The sequence below is a fragment of the Scyliorhinus canicula genome, chromosome 9, assembly GCF_902713615.1.
Source record: "Scyliorhinus canicula chromosome 9, sScyCan1.1, whole genome shotgun sequence".
NCBI lineage: Eukaryota > Metazoa > Chordata > Chondrichthyes > Carcharhiniformes > Scyliorhinidae > Scyliorhinus > Scyliorhinus canicula.
In genome coordinates, this window is record NC_052154.1 from 192,877,149 (window position 1) to 192,897,588 (window position 20,440).

General features: G+C 45.9%; 1 protein-coding gene across 1 annotated transcript in view; it reads right to left on the minus strand.

Moving 5' to 3' along the window:
- Window positions 1–13,162: 13,162 nt before the first annotated feature.
- zdhhc13 (zinc finger DHHC-type palmitoyltransferase 13) overlaps window positions 13,163–20,440 on the minus strand; it is a 57,439-nt gene continuing 50,161 nt past the window's right edge. Inside the window, exons 15-17 of the mRNA XM_038808375.1 lie at window positions 18,966–19,123; window positions 15,408–15,502; window positions 13,163–13,761 (exon numbers count right to left, since the gene is read on the minus strand). Coding sequence (XP_038664303.1) covers window positions 13,623–13,761; window positions 15,408–15,502; window positions 18,966–19,123 — 392 coding nt within the window. The 3' untranslated portion in view covers window positions 13,163–13,622. The remainder of the gene's footprint in view (window positions 13,762–15,407; window positions 15,503–18,965; window positions 19,124–20,440) is intronic.

The window sequence follows — 20,440 nt, forward strand, 5'->3', positions numbered from 1 at the left end:
CAACAAATAGCAAACAGCATGACTCAATAAATAGCCAACAACCGCAACCCGCTCTCCTTACCATACCCCCACCCTCTCTGTCTCCACTTTTTCTTGTTAACCCTAACCCCCCCCCCCCCCCCCCCCCGCTGACTTAACTATCTTGGAAGAAACCTCCCACCGACCCCCTTCATGCAAATTAAATTTTCTCCAGCCGAAGGAAATCTGCGAGCTCGCTCACCAATATACTGACTTCAGAGGTTCTGAGTCCCTCCGCCCCAACAGGATGATTCTCCGGGCTACCAGAGAGGCAAAGGCTAGAACATTGGCCTCGCTCCCCCCCTGGACTCCGGGTCTTTCGACACTCCAAACACTGCCAATTCTGCACTCGGGACCACCTTCACCCCCAGTACCTCTGACATCACGCCAGCGAACCCCCTCCAAAATCCCAGCAACTTCGGGCAGGCCCAAAACATGTCAACATGATTCACAGACACCCCCCCCCCCCCCCCAGCGCACCGCCCACACCTATCCTCCAGCCCCTCAAAGAACATGCCCATTCTTGCCACAGTTATATGTGTCCTATGGATTAATTTAAGATGAGACTCAACCTGGTGCATGAGGAGGACCCATTCACCCTCCTCAGAGCTTCCTGCCCTAACCCAGCCTCCAGCTCTTCCCCTAGCTCCTCCTCCCACTTTCGCTTAACTATTCCTCTCGGGGGAGGAGGGGGGAGGAGGGAGGAGGGGGGGAGGAGGGAGGAGGGGGGGAGGAGGGAGGAGGGGGGGAGGAGGGAGGAGGGGGGGAGGGGGGAGGGGGGTCCACCCAATCCATCAATTCATTATATATATCTGACACCCTGTCTTCTCCAACACCTGTTCATGACAGCACCTTGTCCTGCACCCCGGGGGTAGCAGATCAGGAAAAGGCGTCACCTGCTTTCTCACGTAGTTCCGCACCTGTAAGTATCAGAATCCATTTCCCCAGGGCAACTCACACTCCTCCATCAGTCCTTCCGAACTCAGGAAGCCGCCCTCCACAAACAAATCTCCAAACTGCTCAATAACCCCCCCTCCCCGTTCAGTTTCCCCGGAGTGGTCTGGGAAGTCTTGAAGATAAGTACACATTCCCAGGGGGTCTTTGTCCCAAAATAGCTGAATGTCAACAGGTACAACAAAACTAAACAAGGCAGATGGAACAAGGATTCCACAAGATTTCCAACTGCTCAGGTTCCAGTTTCAAAAGCAGCTTCAAACTGAAATGTCAGTAACTGTAGAAAAATAACAACGTGACCACGCTGCAGTAATTTAATTCTAACGTCTTCATGTTACTGTAAGCAACTCCAGAAAGTGTATTCACACTTGTACCATTAGGTTAAAACCTACCAATAGGTTTAGAGAAAAACTTCATTCAAGAGGTGTGAGGCCCCAAAATGTAGCCTGAAAATTCTGGAAAAGTCAGCAATATCTGAGGGGAAACACATACTTTCTGCCATTTTAGCAAAGGAAGCACCAACCCAAATCTCTTTTCATTAAAATAAAACTTACTGCTTTACAATTCCAGTGTTTTCTTTAATAAATTGAGAGTACCCAAATTTTTTTTCCCCCAATTAAGGGCAATTTAGCATGGCCAATCCACCTGCCCTGCACATCTTTGGGTTGTGGGGGTGAGACCCACGCAGACACAGGGAGAATGTGCCAACTCCACACGGACGGTGACCCGGAGCCGGGATTGAACCCAAGTCCTTGGTGACTTGAGGCAGTAGTGCTAACCACAGAACCACCTTGCCACCCTTTGGTTTTAGATTTCAAGTTGAAATCGGATCTTTAAAGACCGTTGAGAAGCTTAAACTCACCACTTGTTTTAAAAAAAATTTAGAGCGCCCAATTCATTTTTTTTCCAATTAAGGGGCAATTTTGCTTGGCCAATCCGCCTAGCTTGCACATCTTTTGGGTAGTGGGGGCGAAACCCACCCAAACACGGGGAGAATGTGCAAACTCCACACGGAGTGACCCAGAGCCGGGATCGAACCTGGGACCTCAGCGCAGTGAGGCAGTAGGGCTAACACACTGCGCCACAGTGCTGCCCTAAACTCACCACTTGTGACCAGCTGCTTTGAATCTCCAGAGTCACCATATATAGCCCCGGAAATATCTCCCTGCCTCAAGATGTTAACATGAGAAGTGTGCATTATTCTGCAGATAAGCCTCCACCCCTGGTTTTGGGCTGTCGTTAGTAAAGGAGGATCATAAGACCATAAGTCGTAGGAGCAGAAAGAAGTAGTCCATTCGGCCCATCGAGCACGCTCTGCTATTCAATGAGATCATGACTGATCTGACATAACCCTCAACTCCACTTTCCCATCTTACCCCCATAGCCAGCGATTCCCTCACTGATTGAATATCTGTCTATCTCAGCCTTGAACATACTCAACGACCCACCCTCTACAGCTCTCTGCGGTAAAGAATTCCACAGATTCACTACCCCAAGAGAGAGGAAATTCCTCATATCTATCTTAAATTGGATAACTCCTTACTCGGAGATTCTGCCCTCTTGTCCTAGACTCTCCCACAGGGGAAACAACCTCTCCACATCGACCCTGTCAACCCCCCCCCCCCCCCCCCCGAGAGTCCAATATGTCTCAATGGGGTCGCCTCTCATTCTTCTAAACTCCGATAAGTACAGGCCCAATTTACTCAATAAATAAAATCAAGCTCAGTTGCCTATGAAGCGATCATGTTACATGTCTGCATTTGATGGGATGACCATGGCAGGAGGAAAATTGGAAGGAAAAATAGTATCTTTATGTTTGCTGTCTTAAATATCAGAGGTCTACAGTACAGAAAAGGCCCGTCAGCCTATCGAGTCTGCGCCAGTCAGAAACAACCACTTAACTATTCTGACCCCATCTTCCATCACTTGGCTCTTGGCCTTGTTTGTCTTGCAATCACAAGTGCACATCTAAATACTTCTTAAATGTTACAAGGGTCTCTCCGCCCTGTGCCCTGGCGTGGTGGGGGGACCTGTTGGAATTCTTGACTCTTGAGAAGGTTAAGCTTTTTTTAAAAAATACTTTTTATTGAAAAATTTTGTATTTATACAACAACATCGAACCATAATAAAATACCAACAATAACAATAATGATATCAGTCATAAACATTCGCCCCTCCTCAATGAACAACACAACATATTAACAACAATTTAAATTAACACAATGTTAAGTTACATAACCATAGAGAAAAAACAAAAAAAAAAGTAGAAACTTAATAAGGAACCCCCCCCCCCCCCCCCCCCCCCCCCCACCCCCCCCCCGCCCCGCCCGGGGTTGCTGCTGCTATTGACCAAGATACCTATCTTTGAGCCAGGAAGTCCAGAAAAGGCTGCCATCGTTTATGGAACCCTTGTACTGATCCTCTCAGGGCAAATTTGACCCTCTCCACACTTGGGGGCCTCGCATCCTTGCACTGTAGCAAGATCCTTCGACGGGCTACTAGGGACGCAAAGGCCAGGACACCGGCCTCTTTCGCCTCCTGCACTCCCGGCTCCACCGCAACTCCAAAAATCACGAGTCCCCACCCTGGTTTGACCCTGGATCCAACCACCCTCGACACCGTCCCCGCCACCCCCTTTCAGAATTCTTCCAGTGCCGGGCATGCCCAGAACATATGGGCATGATTCGCTGGACTCCCCGAACACCTGGTGCACCTGTCCTCACCCCCAAAGAACCTACTCATCCTAGTCCCGGACATGTGGGCCCGGTGCAACACCTTGAATTGGATGAGGCTAAGCCTCGGACATGAAGAGGAAGAGTTGACTCTCTCCAAGGCATCCGCCCAAGTCCCGTCCTCTATCTGCTCCCCAAGTTCCCCCTCCCATTTAGCCTTCAGCTCCTCCACTGACGACTCCTCCACCTCCTGCATTACCTTATAGATGTCAGACACCTTCCCCTCTCTGACCCACACCCCCGAAAGCACTGTGTCCATCGTCCCCCGCGAGGGCAGCAAAGGGAACTCCTCTACCTGTCGCCTAGCAAACGCCTTTACCTGCAAGTATCTGAACATGTTCCCTTGGGGGAGCCCAAATTTATCTTCCAGTTCCCCCAGGCCCGCAAACCTCCCGCCAATAAACAGGTCCCTCAATTTACTGATGCCCACCCTTTGCCATCCCCTAAATCCCCCATCAGTGTTCCCTGGGATGAACCGATGATTTCCACCCAATGGAGCCTCCATCGAGCCCCCTGTTTCCCCCCGATGCCGTCTCCACTGTCCCCAGATTTTTAGGGTCGCCGCCACCACCGGGCTCGTGGTATGCCTCTTAGGAGAGAGCGGCAACGGCGCCGTTGCCAAGGCACCCAGGCTCGTACCTCTACATGACGCCATCTCCATTCTTTTCCACGCCGCCCCCCCCCTCCTCCATCACCCATTTACGCACCATTGACACATTGGCTGCCCAATAGCACCCCAAAAGGCTAGGCAGCGCCAGCCCGCCTCTATCCCTCCCTCGCTCCAGGAAAACCCTCTTCACTCTCGGAGTCCCATGTGCCCACACAAAGCTCAAAATACTGCTAGTCACCCTCCTAAAGAAGGCCCTGGGGATAAAGATGGGCAGGCACTGAAAGAGGAACAAGAACCTCGGAAGCACCGTCATTTTGACGGACTGCACCCTCCCCGCCAATGACAATGGCAGCATGTCCCACCTCTTGAACTCCTCCTCCATCTGATCCACAAGCCTGGTGAAATTATGCTTGTGAAGAGTCCCCCAGTCCCTGGCCACCTGCACCCCCAGGTACCTAAAACTCTCCCCTGCCCTCCTAAGCGGGAGCCTACCAATTCCTTCCTCCTGGTCTCCAGGGTGCACCACAAACACCTCACTCTTGCCTAAATTTAGTTTTAGCCTGAAAAGGTCCCAAACTCAGCTAGCAGCTCCATCACCCCCGGCATCCTCCCACCGGGTCCGCCACATACAGTAACAGGTCATCGGCATACAACAACACCCTATGTTCCTCCCCACCTCGCACCAAACCTCTCCACCTCCCTGAATCCCTCAACGCCATCGCCAACGAAGGAGACTTATGTAAGGCTGAAGAAACAAGGTTCAGACAGGGCGCTGGAGGGATTCAAGATAGCCAGGAGGGAACTGAAGAAAGGGATTAGGAGAGCTAAGAGAGGGCATGTAAAATCTTTGGCGGGTAGGATCAAGGAAAACCCCAAGGCCTTTTACACATATGTGAGAAATATGAGAATGACTAGAGCGAGGGTAGGTCCGATTAAGGACAGTAGCGGGAGATTGTGTATTGAGTCTGAAGAGATAGGAGAGGTCTTGAACAAGTATTTTTCTTCAGTATTTACAAACGAGAGGGGCCATATTGTTGGAGAGGACAGCGTGAAGCAGACTGATAAGCTTGAGGAGATACTTGTCAGGAAGGAAGATGTGTTGCGCGTTTTGAAAAACTTGAGGATAGACAAGTCCCCCGGGCCTGACGGGATATATCCAAGGATTCTATGGGAAGCAAGAAATGAAATTGCAGAGCCGTTGGCAATGATCTTTTCGTCCTCGCTGTCAACAGGGGTGGTACCAGAGGATTGGAGAGTGGCGAATGTCGTGCCCCTGTTCAAAAAAGGGAATAGGGATAACCCTGGGAATTACAGGCCAGTTAGTCTTACTTCGGTGGTAGGCAAAGTAATGGAAAGGGTACTGAGGGATAGGATTTCTGAGCATCTGGAAAGGCATTGCTTGATTAGGGATAGTCAGCACGGATTTGTGAGGGATAGGTCTTGCCTTACAAATCTTATTGAATTCTTTGAGGAGGTGACCAAGCATGTGGATGAAGGTAAAGCAGTGGATGTAGTGTACATGGATTTTAGTAAGGCATTTGATAAGGTTCCCCATGGTAGGCTTATGCAGAACGTAAGGAGGCATGGGATAGTGGGAAATTTGGCCAGTTGGATAACAAACTGGCTAACCGATAGAAGACAGAGAGTGGTGGTGGATGGCAAATATTCAGCCTGGAGCCCAGTTATCAGTGGCGTACTGCAGGGATCAGTTCTGGGTCCTCTGCTGTTTGTGATTTTCATTAACGACTTGGATGAGGGAGTTGAAGGGTGGGTCAGTAAATTTGCAGATGATACGAAGATTGGTGGAGTTGTGGATAGTGAGGAGGGCTGTTGTCGGCTTCAAAGAGACATAGATAGAATGCAGAGCTGGGCTGAGAAGTGGCAGATGGAGTTTAACCCTGACAAGTGTGAGGTTGTCCATTTTGGAAGGACAAATCTGAATGCGGAATACAGGGTTAATGGTAGGGTTCTTGGCAATGTGGAGGAGCAGAGAGATCTTGGGGTCTATGTTCATAGTTCTTTGAAAGTTGCCACTCAAGTGGATAGAGCTGTGAAGAAGGCCTATGGTGTGCTAGCGTTCATTAGCAGAGGGATTGAATTTAAGAGCCGTGAGGTGATGATGCAGCTGTACAAAACCTTGGTCAGGCCACATTTGGAGTACTGTGTGCAGTTCTGGTCACCTCATTTTAGGAAGGATGTGGAAGCTTTGGAAAAGGTGCAAAGGAGATTTACCAGGATGTTGCCTGGAATGGAGAGTAGGTCATACGAGGAAAGGTTGAGGGAGCTAGGCCTTTTCTCATTAGAACGGAGAAGGATGAGGGGCGACTTGATAGAGGTTTATAAGATGATCAGGGGAATAGATAGAGTAGACAGTCAGAGACTTTTTCCCCGGGTGGAACACACCATTACAAGGGGACATAAATTTAAGATAAATGGTGGAAGATATAGAGGGGATGTCAGAGGTAGGTTCTTTACCCAGAGAGTAGTGGGGGCATGGAATGCACTGCCTGTGGTAGTAGTTGAGTCGGGAAAGTTAGGGACCTTCAAGCGGCTATTGGATAGGTACTTGGATTAGGGTAGAATAATGGAGTGTAGGTTAACTTCTTAAGGGCAGCACGGTAGCATTGTGGACAGCACAATTGCTTCACAGCTCCAGGGTCCCAAGTTCGATTTCGACTTGGGTCACTGTCTGTGTGGAGTCTGCACATCCTCCCCGTGACTGCGTGGGTTTCCTCCGGGTACTCCGGTTTCCTCCCACAGTCCAAAGATGTGCAGGTTGGGTGGATTGGCCATGAAAAATTGTCCAAAATTCTATGATTAACATAGGACAAAAGTTCGGCGCAACATCGTGGGCCAAAGGGCCTGTTCTGTGCTGTATTTCTCTAAAAAAAAAAAAAAAATTGCCAATGCAAACAACAAGGGGGACAGGGGGCAACCCTGCCTGGTCCCTCGGTAAAGCCGGAAATACTCCAACCTCCTCCCATTCGTGGCCACACACGCCATCGGGGCCTCATATAGCAGCCTCACCCATCTAATAAACCCTTCACCAAATCCAAACCTCCCCAACACCTCCCATAGGTTCCCCCACTCCACTCTATCGAAGGCCTTCTCCGCATCCAGCGCCACCACTATCTCTGCCTCCCCCTCAATCGCCGGCATCATGATGACATTCAACAATCTCCGCACATTCGTGTTCAGCTGCCTTCCCTTCACAAAACCTGTCTGGTCCTCGTGTACAACCCCTGGCACACAGTCCTCTATCCTGGTGGCCCATCCGGCCCCGGCGCCTTCCCTGACTGCATCTGCCCGATCCCCTTAACTAGCTCCTCCAGCTCAATCGGCGCACCCAACCCCTCCACCTGCTCCTCCTGCACCTTCGGGAAAGAAAGCCCGTCGAGAAACCTCTCCATTCCCCTCCTCTCCACCGTTGGCTCCGACCGGTACAGTTCCCCGTAAAAGTCCTTGAAGACCTCATTCACCTCTACCCCCTTCCGCACCACATTCCCACTCTTGTCTCTCACTCCAGCAATTTCCTTAGCCACATCCCGCTTGCGGAGCTGATGAGCCAGCATCCTACTCGCCTTTTCACCATGTTCATACACTGCCCCTTGTGCCTTCCTCCACTGTGCCTCCACCTTTCTAGTGGTCTCCCCCAACAGTCCCTCCTCTGGTGCCTCTGCGTACCTCCTGTCTACCTCCAGCATCTTTCCCACCAGTCTATCCCTCTCACTCCTCTCCCTGTGTGCCCGGATGGATATCAGCTCCCCACGAATCACTGCCTTTAGGGCTTCCCAGACCATCCCCACCTGAACCTCCCCCGTATCATTCACCTCGAGGTACCCCTCAATACTTGCCCGGACCCTCCTACACACCTCCTCCTCCACCAACAATCCCACATCCAACCGCCACAACGGGCGCTGGTCCCTAACCTCCCCCATCTCCAACTCTATCCAATGCGGAGCGTGGTCGGAGATTGCAATGGTCGAATATTCAGCCTCCTCCACTCTCGGAATCAGTCCCCTACTCATCACGAAGAAGTCTATCCGAGAATAGACCCTATGTACGTGGGAGAAGAAAGAGTACTCCCGTGCCCTCGGCCTCACAAACCTCCATGGATTCACCCCTCCCATCTGGTCCATAAACCCTCTCAGTACCTTGGCCGCCGCCGGCCTCCTACCCGTCCTGGAACTGGACCGATCCAGTGGAGGATCCAACACCGTATTGAAGTCCCCCCCCATAATCAGACCTCCCGCCTCTAGATCCGGGACCCGTCCCAGCATACGCCTCATAAAGCCCGCATCGTCCCAATTTGGGGCATACACACTAGCAAGTACCACCTTCTCTCCCTGAAGCCTGGTCCGCCACCTTCCGGTGGGTCTCCTGAAGCATTGCCACATCTACCTTTAGCCCCCTCAGATGAGCAAGTACCCTCGACCGCTTCACCGGCCCATTCAATCCTCTCGCATTTCAGGTGGAGAAGGTTAAGCTTGAACCGAGGGGAAGGATGGAGGGGTTCTACAATTCATGGGAGTTATTCATTATGCACTTTCAAGAACTGGATAACATCGAACATTAGTTGGGGCAGGTGGGTGGGAGAATTGCGGGAGGGGGGCCGTGTGTTAATGGCGACTATGGGTGACCCCTAATTCCTTTTTGTCACATGTTTGTGTGAACATGCGGGCTAATGTTTGGGGTTTGGTGGGAGGATGGGATCATTGTTATTGATATGGGGATTGACATATTTGTTACTGATTATTGTTGGTGGGTGTAAATTTGGGAGAAAATGTGAAAAAGGAGAATAAAAAATATTTTAAAAAAAATGTTACAAGGGTCTTTGCGTCCACCACTCCCAGCAATGTGATTGCTCCTTGTTTGGCTTTTAAGCTCTACGCATAGTTTCATTTAAAGAATCTTCTAAGATGCCATCACTCTTTACTGCTGTATTTGATTCCCTGACCAAAATTGCAGCCCCCTCCTCTTTTACCTCCTTTTCCGTCTTGCCTGAAATACCTACATCCTGGAATATTGAGCTGCCAATTCTGCCCCTCTCTCAACCATGGCTCAGTGACACCAATTATATCATACCCCATGTTTTAATTTGTGCCCTTAACTCATCTGCCTTGTTTATCGGTCTCCTTGCATTAAAATACCATCCAATCTTGCCAAACCCCCTTGTGACTTAACTGGCCTATAACATCTTTGCCTTCCTGACTCTCTTGCTATCTTCTCTAATTTTGGCCGGTGTGTCTCCCCCTTCTCTCAGGATCCCACCTCCTCTCAAGTTAGTTTAAACCCTCCCCAACAGCGCTAGGAAACCTCTCTGCAAGGATGCTGGTCCCATTTTGGTACAAGTCCCACCATCCCCTAAAATGGTCCCAATGTCGCAGAAATCTAAAGCCCTCCCTCCTGCACCATCTCTGCAGCCATGCTTTCTTCCGGACTAACCTCAAGACTTCTACTCACGAGCACATGACACCGAAAGTAATCCAGAGATTACTATCTTCTGGATCCTTCCTAACTTCCTTAAATTCTGCTTGCAAGACCTCATTACTTTTTCTGCCGATATCATTGGTACCAATGTGTACCACAATGTCTGTTTGCCCACCTCCCTTTAGAATGTACGATTAGTGTCTGTATTTCAATTATCTCGCAACTTTCCCAAACTATTTCATCCCCCCGCGTAACAATGGCTTCTTCTTCCTTGGTCTTTGCAGTTTCTGCCTCCACTGGGTTACTTGGTCCATGAACCCCACAATGGTCTGTCATTAACATTCTAAATACCACCAACTCACCATCTCTCTAGAACCTCCAGCACAACTTAATCCTCCACCAAAGTAGTCCACCTCTATCATACTACTCTCTCTCCTTGGTTTCATTCATACCCAAGAACATAGCCCCAATATCCCCATCGACAACTACCTTTCCGCTTGCCTAGTTCCTCACCCCACCCAAGGGCTCACCTTTTGAACACTTCCCCTTTTCAATAAAAAATTGCCAAACACAAATACAAAGGTGAAATTTCCTTTAGTTCCCTGTCTGAAACAAGGTAATAATAATCTTTATTTGTCACAAGTAGGCTTATATTAACGCTGCAATGAAAAGCCCCTAGTCACCACATTCCGGCACCTGTTCGGGTACACAGAGAGAATTCAGAATGCCCAATTCACCTAACAAGCGCGTCTTTCGGGACTCGTGGGAGGAAACTGGAGCACCCGGAGGAAACCCACGCTGACACAATGAGAACGTGCAGACTCCACGCAGTCATCTAAGCCAGGAATCGAACCTGGGACCCTGGCACTGTGAAGCAACAGTGCTAACCCATGTGCCACAGTGCTGACCGATGTACCTACTACTGAACTCAAAAATGTTGACGCATTGTGTTGAAAATGTGAAGAAGCCTTTTAGCGCGCTCGGATGAAGAGAACCAACAGGTAGCTGAGTCATGCGAGCAGAAGTTCAGATTTTGAACAGCAACATAGACTTATCTGAGCAAAGCATTGCAGACTTATTGAAACTCTTAAACTAGATTATTGGTTTTGCAAGATGCAGTTTTCCTCCAATTTCCCCACAGGCATCCTTTCCTACTGTGCTCTTCTGGCCTTGTGGTACAGGTCACTGAATTGGAAAAACCACAAGCCTGGATCAATGCTCTGGGTTCCAGTTTTGAATCACACCACAGTGGATGGTTAAATTTGAATGTGTGCTCTAAAATAAACCTCAGTCAGCTGAGCCGTCAAGTCCAGGAATTGGACATACTCTGGCTTAGCAGCCAAAAGGGAAAAAAATGTGTTGCTGCACAAACGGCCCCCATCCTTTAGGCAGTTGTGCTCAGAGCTTTCATTGTAAAGGTAGCTTTAAGTTGCAAATGGCAGTCAACACAGGTTTGAACTCTCGTTTCACCCCACTATCACAACAGGGCAACCAATTACCATTTAATTTTGTTTTAAAACATTATCAACTCTGGAGATCTACAATTTGTAAAAAAAATCAAAAAAGCAAATTAAGCATCAAGATAGCATTTATTGCATTTTTAAAACTTCTATACATGAATTATGAAATATTCTAAAGTTGTCCAAATCAATCCAGTCCTGGGTCATTTTATTCATTATAAATTATTGACAGAAATTCATTCTTAAAGCTTTAAGAAACAGTGCTTTAAATGCTTGAAAGTTCATTAAGTCAGTTTAATAGCATCTCATAAGTGCAATGCTGTCACAGCCTTGTAGACGATTTCAAGTAAACACCAATATAAAATCATTGAGTACAGAATCTGCACTCTTGAAGTGCAATCATTCGCAAAACAGTTGGTCCACACACTAACAAGTCTTTGCAGACAGCAGTTACATTTTAATCATTAAGAAATACGAGTCATGCCTGATTACACCAATTAGACTCCACTTTTGCATAGCCAACAGATATTTATGTATAATTTAAAGTGAGGTGCTCAGTTTTAGGAGGGATTCCATTCTAGACAATTTGCCTTAATTTGATGCTTTCAATTATGCAAAATAAGTCTGTCTTCTGGCAAAATCTCTAACCCCATCCATCTGAGATCTTTGCAATTCCTTTATTCTGGGCTTTTGTACCTCACTGGCGGCCATGCCTTCAGCTGACTGGGCTCAAAGATCTGGAATTCCTCCCCTAAACCATTCCACCATGCTCCCCTGATTCAAGATATTTCTTAAAATCTACCCTAAAATCTCATGTGGCTCAGTGTCAGTTTTTGCCTGCTATGACTCCTGTCAAGTGCCTTGGGATGTTTTGTAATATATATTTACTATATAAATTGAAGTTGTTGATCACAGACATTACCTGTGGTTCCAGATCTCTATTACTTTAAAAAATGTTGCTCTTATGCATAGTTCGTAAAAAAAAAATCTCAAATGGTTCATGAGATGGTAATGATCAAATATCTTAGCTCCAAATAACAATTTGTACCTTTGCTGTAAAGGTTATTTCCTTTGTTTAGTAAAATAAATCAGCTTTAGGACTAGGAACCTAAATACTTAGGTTATCAGAGTCAATCTGACAACACTTAACTCACATTCTATGCTTGAAACTCACATTCTATGCTTGAAAACAGGACAGAAGGAATAAGGCTAGGTTCTCGAGCAAATTTAAGGGGGCATAAGGTTACAGAAATATGGGCAATTACAGTTAAAAACATTTCTTTGTTAAGCAAATTAAATTATTGCAGGGAACAACAGATGTAAGTCAACTCCTGTAAATACTTGGATTTGATTACACTGTTTAGCTGACACTCCTCACTTTCTCACAGAATCCTACAGTGCAGGAGGAGGCTAGTCAGCACCCACGCTCCAAAAGAGCACCTAGGCCAACGCCCCCACCCATAACCCCACCTAACCGTGGACACATGGTGGACAGGGCTAAATTGCTGGCTTTAAAAGCAAACCAATGCAGGCCAGCAGCACAGTTCAATTCCTGTACCAGCCTCCCCGAACAGGCGCTGGAATGTGGCGACTAGGGGCTTTTCACAGTAACTTCATTTGAAGCCTACTCGTGACAAGTGATTTTCATTTCATTTTCAAGGGGCAATTTTAGCATGGCCAATCCACCTACCCTGCACATCTTTGGGCTGAGAGAGGAAACTGGAACACCTGGAAGAAACCCACGCCAACAAGGGGAGAATGTGAAAACTCCACACAGAGTCACCCGAGGCTGGAATTGAACCCAGGTCCCTGAGCTGTGAGGCTGCAGTGCTAACCACTGTGCCACCATGCCACCCCTCTGGAGAATCTAGAAACTAAGAATGATCTGCTGAACACTGCTGCGAGTGATTTGGGAGAAAAACAACAGGGACATTAAAAGAAGTGTTTTTTCAATTTCCTTTGAAGACATTAGTTTGTTCTAAAATATAAAACCCAAAATGGGGGAAAAAGGAGATTTGAATGGACAGGACAAGTGTTGACGAGAGGCTGTGAGATGAAATTGCAAGAAAGCTGGTAACCCGAATTACAGATAAAGCAGCCATTTTGTCCCCTACAAGAAACTACAAACATTGTAAAACAAACAGTTAAAAAAGTATACAATTTAATAATAATTTAAAGCCTCAATTATATTTTAAACAATATTATTCCATAAATTTGACCAATGTTTTTACCACCAAATATATCCTTTCAGCTTAGTAATGAGGTCAAGTGCATGACTCAAACATTTTTAAAAAAATCACATATCACCTGAGATGCTCCAGAATCCTACAATAGTAAATTGTCTGTTCTTATTGTCCACCATAAAACAAAAACTTTATATACATCCATTTAATATTAAAGTTACAATTTTCACATTTCTCATACAAACTGAAACTCATTTGCTCTTGGCTGCTCAAAGCTCATGCTGTACTGTCGAGTCCAGTCAATCTGGTTCGGTCTGCACATTCCAAAGCAGCGGCACTGGAAGAAGTCCACCAGATTCTGGCGACAGCCGTGGCTGCAATCAATGAAGAACATTTAAGCATCCAGCGCAGTTTTGTTTCTTGCATGAACTGTGACATCAATGAAAATGTGTCACGCCATCCCCCAATCCCGCGGCATCACTGACAAGGCTGAGTTGGCACTGGATCTACCCATTAACAATACTGCTATTGCTGTCTTTAATTTTGGCCGTTGTCTTTATTGTATGATTTAAAAAAAACAGCTGACCAGATGTATAAAAATGATAAATTGCTCGAACTATGCTCAGGATCCTTAGAGTTTTGTCACTTCAAAGGCAATTTTGGCAGATTGCATGGCAGCTCTATCAATCTTCTGAGCCACATTACTAAATGGTCTAAACTTAAAGATCTTGAACTAGGCGCAACATCATAATTAAAAAAAAAAGTTAGTGCATAAGCTGAAGCACTTTAATTATAAATTTGCAACAGAGGAGATGGGTTGGAGGCAGTAAAGCACAAACTATAACACACAAAAACAGGAGGGAGACCTGGACAACCAGAGAATCTTCCTCCAGGAGCTTTTGGGTGAGGGTGGACAGCTATTCATCAGAAGTCACCCAGTCAACAATAGCTGGCTGGAAATGATAGACGGTCAAACTGGCAGATACTGGAGAACTGCTAGAATAAGCTTGTCAGCTTGGCTCAATTGGTAGCACTTATGCCTCCAATTAGGAGCAGATTTAAGCTCCATTCTAGGACTTGAGTATGTCATTGAGTGCAATTCTGAGGGTATGTGCAACTGAGAGACTTATTACTCTTTGGATGAGATGGTAATCAGAAAATCAATCTATTTTTCCAAAGGTTCAGCTGACTATAATATATCCTGTGACACTATTCACAGTATTGGGATACTCGCAAGGTATTGGGATATTCTCAAGAACTGAGAAAAAGTTCACTTTTTAAAAAATTGTTTAAAAAAAAATATTTATTATTCTCCTCCTTTTTCACATTTTCTCCCAAATTTACACCCAACAATAATCAGTAATGAATGTAATGTCAATCCCCAGATCAATAACATCGATCCCACCTTCCCAATAAACCCCAGACATTGGCCCGCATGTTAACATAAACAAATGACAAAAAGGAATCAGGAATCACCCATAGTCACCATTAACACACACACTCACCCTTCCCCCAACCCTCTCAGCCCCCAACTCCCCTAATGTTCGATGTGGTCCAATTCTCGAAGTGTATAATGAATAAAGCCCATGAATTGGAGAATCCCTCCATCCTTCCCCTCAGTTCAAATTTGACCTTTTCAAGCATTAGGAATTCCAGCAGCCCCCCCCCCCCCCCCCCCCCCCTCCCCGTCACGCCAGGGCACAGGGTGGAGGGGTAGATCTCCACCCTAACAGGATCCGCCTTCGGGCGATCAACGAGACAAAGGCTACAACATCTGCCTCTGAGCCCGTTTCCAACCCCGGCTGGTCCGACACCCCGAATATGGCCTCCCGAGGGCCCGGGTCCACTTTCACATGCAACTTTAAAAAAAAGTTAACATTGACCACAGCCATAAACCTGATTAGGTCAGGCAGTTTTTGCCTCTCCTTACCCCTGACCAAACTGCTGCACTGTTGCAGCTAAGACTGGAAAGGACTGGAGCTGATTTATTCCAGCTATGGTTCTGCTGTAAAATACTCACTTGAATGGGTTTTGCTTAAGTCCAAGAGAATGACCGGTGTGAGCACGTTTGATCAGACTGACCCTTTCACTGGTTGTCAGACCCAAGTAGCAAATCTAAATGAAAAGAAAACATCTTTTAATTTTTCTTAAAACATTTTTCATTTAGCCCAGAAGTTTTCAAGGCATGTTTAATCCGAAAGATGATTGGAGCCATTTAAGTAAATAATTGGAATGCAGAACAGCACCTGATAATTGGAATTTCCAACTGAATTACATAGCTTGTGTGTGCAGAGCCATGCATTTACAGTGTGCCATGAAATCATCTTACATGGGATCAAATCCTAAATGCTCTACACAGGGGAACCACCAGCCAAAAAACAGACACTTTTCCCACACTGCCAGCACCTGAAAGACCTGGATCAAGAGAGCATTGGCAGATTCCAGTAGTCCGGTTCCCTTGGCCCATGCACAGCACAGAGCTGGCACACAGGTCACAGCGGAAGCCACTTCAATTAATTAGTTTTACAATAGTAATGGGGACATCGCACACTGCACTGAAATTAAACATGGGACAGTGCAAGCTGAAAATCTAGCTCCTCTGCAGTTTTATCTATTTTCTGTTTATTTGCACACAAGTGTTAGGAGCCCCTCAGTACTTCACTCCGCACACAGGTCACATTCGATGGGAGGCCTGGAGTCCTTTATATTCACACATCCTCCTTAAAAGACTGGAAAACAGTTTCAGCAAGATATTGAAGGTCACTTCAATCAGGGGGAAAACATATATATAGCTTATTGTCACAAGTAGGCTTCAATGAAGTTACTGTGAAAAGCCCCTAGTCGCCACATTCCGGCACCTGCTCGGGAAGGCCGGTATGGGAAACATTCTTTGTATTTCGGGTTTTCTTTTCAATCCATTCACACGTGGATTCTCTACCCCAAGAGTTGTGGATGTTCCATCGTTGTTTATTCCAGCCTTAAATATAATCGCTGTTTTGGTCTCCCATGGAACCAAGGGGCCTGGGCAGCAACAGTGAAGTGGAATTAAAGCACAAGTTCAGCCATGTTTGTTTTTAATTGGAGTAGGTGCGATAGACCTTACGGTCTACTGCTTCTATCCCGTGTTCTCGTAAACAATCCACATTAATGTTAGAAATTAAACAAAAATGTGTGCTTGGAATACTAGCTATTCAACAGCAATTTGGACATTTGTACTTGTCAAAATTTAGATTTTAATTCAGACATTCATAACCACTGACTGGCTACAAATTTTGTATTGATGGCTTCAGATTTCCAAATCAAGGACACCTCCACAACAGGGTTCAAAAGATTAGTCAGCAACATCTTCCATTTATATAGTGCCTTTGACATGACGGTAAGTTCTAAGGTGCTTCACAGGGGCGATATAAAGTGAAGTGTGACACTGAGCCACATCAGGAGATGTTAGGTCAGGTGACCAAACCTTTGTCAAAGAGTTAAGTTTTAAGGAGAGTCATTAAAGAGGAAAGCAAGCTAGAGAATTAGAGGGGTGCAGACACCTGAGAGTTGTTGCGACAAAGAAGATGGGGCAGACCAGGGCCATATGGAGAGATTTGAAAACAAGGCTGAGAATTCTGAAGTCAAGTTGTTGCCAAAGCAGGTTGCAAACAGACTGGCTTGATCTCAGACTTGTCAGGAGAGGAGCAGAGTCAGTAGCTAGGGGACAGAGTTTGGAGCAAATACAATGGCATCAGTCTTCCCAATATTTATCCAGAGGAAATTAATGTTCGAGTACTGGATGTTGGATAACCAGACGGATAAATTAGCGATGGTGATGAAATTGTGATATTCAAGTCCATGCTTGTAGAACCATAAAATCCCTACAGTGCAGAAGGAAGCCATTCGGCCCATCAAGTCTACACCGATCCTACCTAGGCCCACGCCCCATTCCCATAACCCCACCTAACCTTTTGAACACTATGGATAATTTAGCATGGCCAATCCACGTAACCTGCATGTCTTTGGACTTATGGGAGGAAACCAGGTAGAAAGTGCAAACTCCACAGTCATCCAAGAACGGAATTGCACCTGGGTCCCTGGCGCTGTGAGGCAGCAGTGCTAACCACTCTGCCACCGTGCTGCCTGTGGGTGGACCTTGAGGCGGGACCTTTAGATCCAGGAACAGTGATCGTGATTAGAACTTGCAAGGTAGGAGAACTAGGCCATTCAACCCCTCTAGCCTCCTCCCCCCCCGCCCCCCCCCCCCCCCCGATTCAATAAGACCATGCCTGATCTAATTGTGATCTCAATTCCACATTCTTGCCTACCTCAAATAACCTTAAGACTTCCTTGTGAGTAAAGAATTTATCTACCCCTGGCTGGTAAACAGTCATTGACCCTGCTTCTCTGGAGAAGAGTGTTCCAAAGTCTCACAACCCGCAGAGAAAAAAATTATTCTCCTCCCCTCTTAAATGGGTGACCCCTTATTTTTAAACCGCGTCCACTAGTTCTAGTCTCTCCCACAAGGGGCAAAATCCTTTCAGCTCCCACCCTGTCAAATCCCCTCAAGATCTGTTTCAGTAAGATCACCTCTCAAACTTCCAAACTCAAATGGATACAGCCCTACCTGCCCAATCTTTCCTTCTAAGTTAATGCCCCCCCCCCCCCCCCCCCCCCCCCCCCCCAAAACTCCGAGGTGAGTGCGGCTGATATTCTACTATTGATTTCCCGACTTGATAAACAGGAAGCGAAAATCAACAAGAGTTGGAAAAAGCACCTGAAGGCCAATGACAATGTTTTCTCCCCAATAAACAACATATTCGGCTAATGACTGCAGTATAGAAATGAACAGAGAAAATTAAAACCAACAAAAATGGACCAGTTGCAGTGACCTGAAAGAATGTAACTGCCTCCTAGTAAACAAAGTAGTGTGGGATATTTATCTTGCCCAGCAATTCTGTACCAGTATGTGAAAGGCAATGAAGAGTGCAATTTGAATTGAACGACAGTCATGACTGTCCTCATTAATAAACATAACCTGAAGTTGCAGGTAACTGCCGAAATGTTTTCAGTGAGAGCTAATGTTTTGCTATACACTTTAGGCCATTTAGACTTGGCCATCCTTGAAGATTTAATGGTGGAATGTGTTTCCATAATGCTAAAGTACCCTAAACTTCATTTAATTCAAACCTGCAGACATCAATTAGGCACCAATCATTTGAACAAATCATTTACCAAACTTGATTTTGTATCATAATGAAGCATAAAAAGTTAAATCACTGCTATTTAAAAATATTAATCACGTCACATTTTTATTTGGGAAATGGAGAGTAAATGTTCATTTGATTTGGTGTGATAATTCTTCAAATGATAACGGGTTGCTTCAGAATACTTTCATGAAATGTATATGAATGCATATCAAGAATTTTCAGCTAATGCTATTTGGAGAAGGGTTAACTCAACATCTCCCATTTTAAGAAAACAAATATTTCAGTATTAATCATTGTGCTTTTTGCACCATGATGAAGGACAACTTATTGCATCATCTTGTTGCACAAATGGAATTCCATGCCTAAATTCTAATGCAGTGCTATCTTACCTGATAGAGTTGGTTTAATAAGAGGAACGTCACCCAGGAAGAATGGAACACCACAAGTAGAAAAATCCAAACTATCCATGGTGAACACGAAATTATTTGGGTCAGGAACAGCCATAGTCCATCCTTCTCATAGCTAGTAGTACAATGTAAAGACCAGTCTACAGGAATAAAACAATATTTACTTATTTGCTGGAATGAAAATTGCTTATTGTCATAAGTAGGCTTCAAATGAAGTTACTGTGAAAAGTCCCTAGTCGCCACATTCCGGCGCCTGTTCGGGGAGGCTGTTACGGGAATTGAGCCCGCACTGCTGGCCTGCCTCAGTCTGCTTTAAAACCAGCTATTTAGCCCTGTGCTAAACCAGCCCCTGCTTTACAATGTTTACAAGTTTTCCTGTATACCCAGCCTGGACTCAATAATCACATTTTAATTACTAGCTGGTGAGACTTCACTTTCATTCTAATGGGTCTATTTCAGAATTTAACTGTAAATACTTTAAGGATTTTTTATTTTTTATGAGGGTGAGTTATTAAGATCTCACATTAAGGTCAGATAACGCATGAACAATCAGTATTCTCAGGGGGAACTGCTCCTGCCAAAATCCAGATAAAACTACTGCATAAAACTTCAAACCATATATTGTAGCACATTATTCTGGAATATTCATGCAGAATATAGCCAGTTCAATTGCCAAATGATAACCACGTTAATATGAAGCAGGTGCTTAATCACTGGCAGGACAGTTGTCTTTGAGCCAACATTATATATCACTGAGGCTAACTCAGTGATAATGCACTGTGGCATGTTGCCACAAAAACAAAGACTTTGCTGAGAGGCAGTTTTGCTTGGCTGAAAAGGCGAAACCTCGGAGTTGGTCTCGGGAGAAGCGATCAGCCATCCAGGATTAAGGTGAGGAGAAATTTTCTTCATCCAGAGGGGGTCAGTAGACACTCAGTTGTTGAGTACATTCTAGTTTGAGGACGATAGATTCCCAGGCCGCCAACAGGCCAGATCAAACCTCTGCAGTGCTGCCACATCTGGTTGAGAATGATGCTGGACAACAACTCAGCAGAGAAAGTGGCTCCAAAATCATCACCGTCCTCAATGATGGCGCCCAGTACATTAGTGCAAAAGATCAAGGCCAAACTATTTACAACAATCTTCAGCCAAAAGTGGAGTGGATGATTCATCATTAGCCTCCTCTTGAGATCACAGCATCGTAAATGTCAGTCTCCAGCCAAATTGATTCACTTCACGGGATATCAAATATATTCAAGATGGCGCCAGAGTGAGGTGACCTTTTGCAAGCTGTGCCCAGCATACCCTCTAATTCTATCTTTTACTCTCGTTCTATGCTTCTAAAATTTCATTCTAACTCTTTTCTTATTCAATTACTCATCTCCAAACTCTGTGGCCTTGGCCTCAGCTCCTCCCTCTGCGACTGGATCCTGAACTTTCTAACCCACAGACCACAA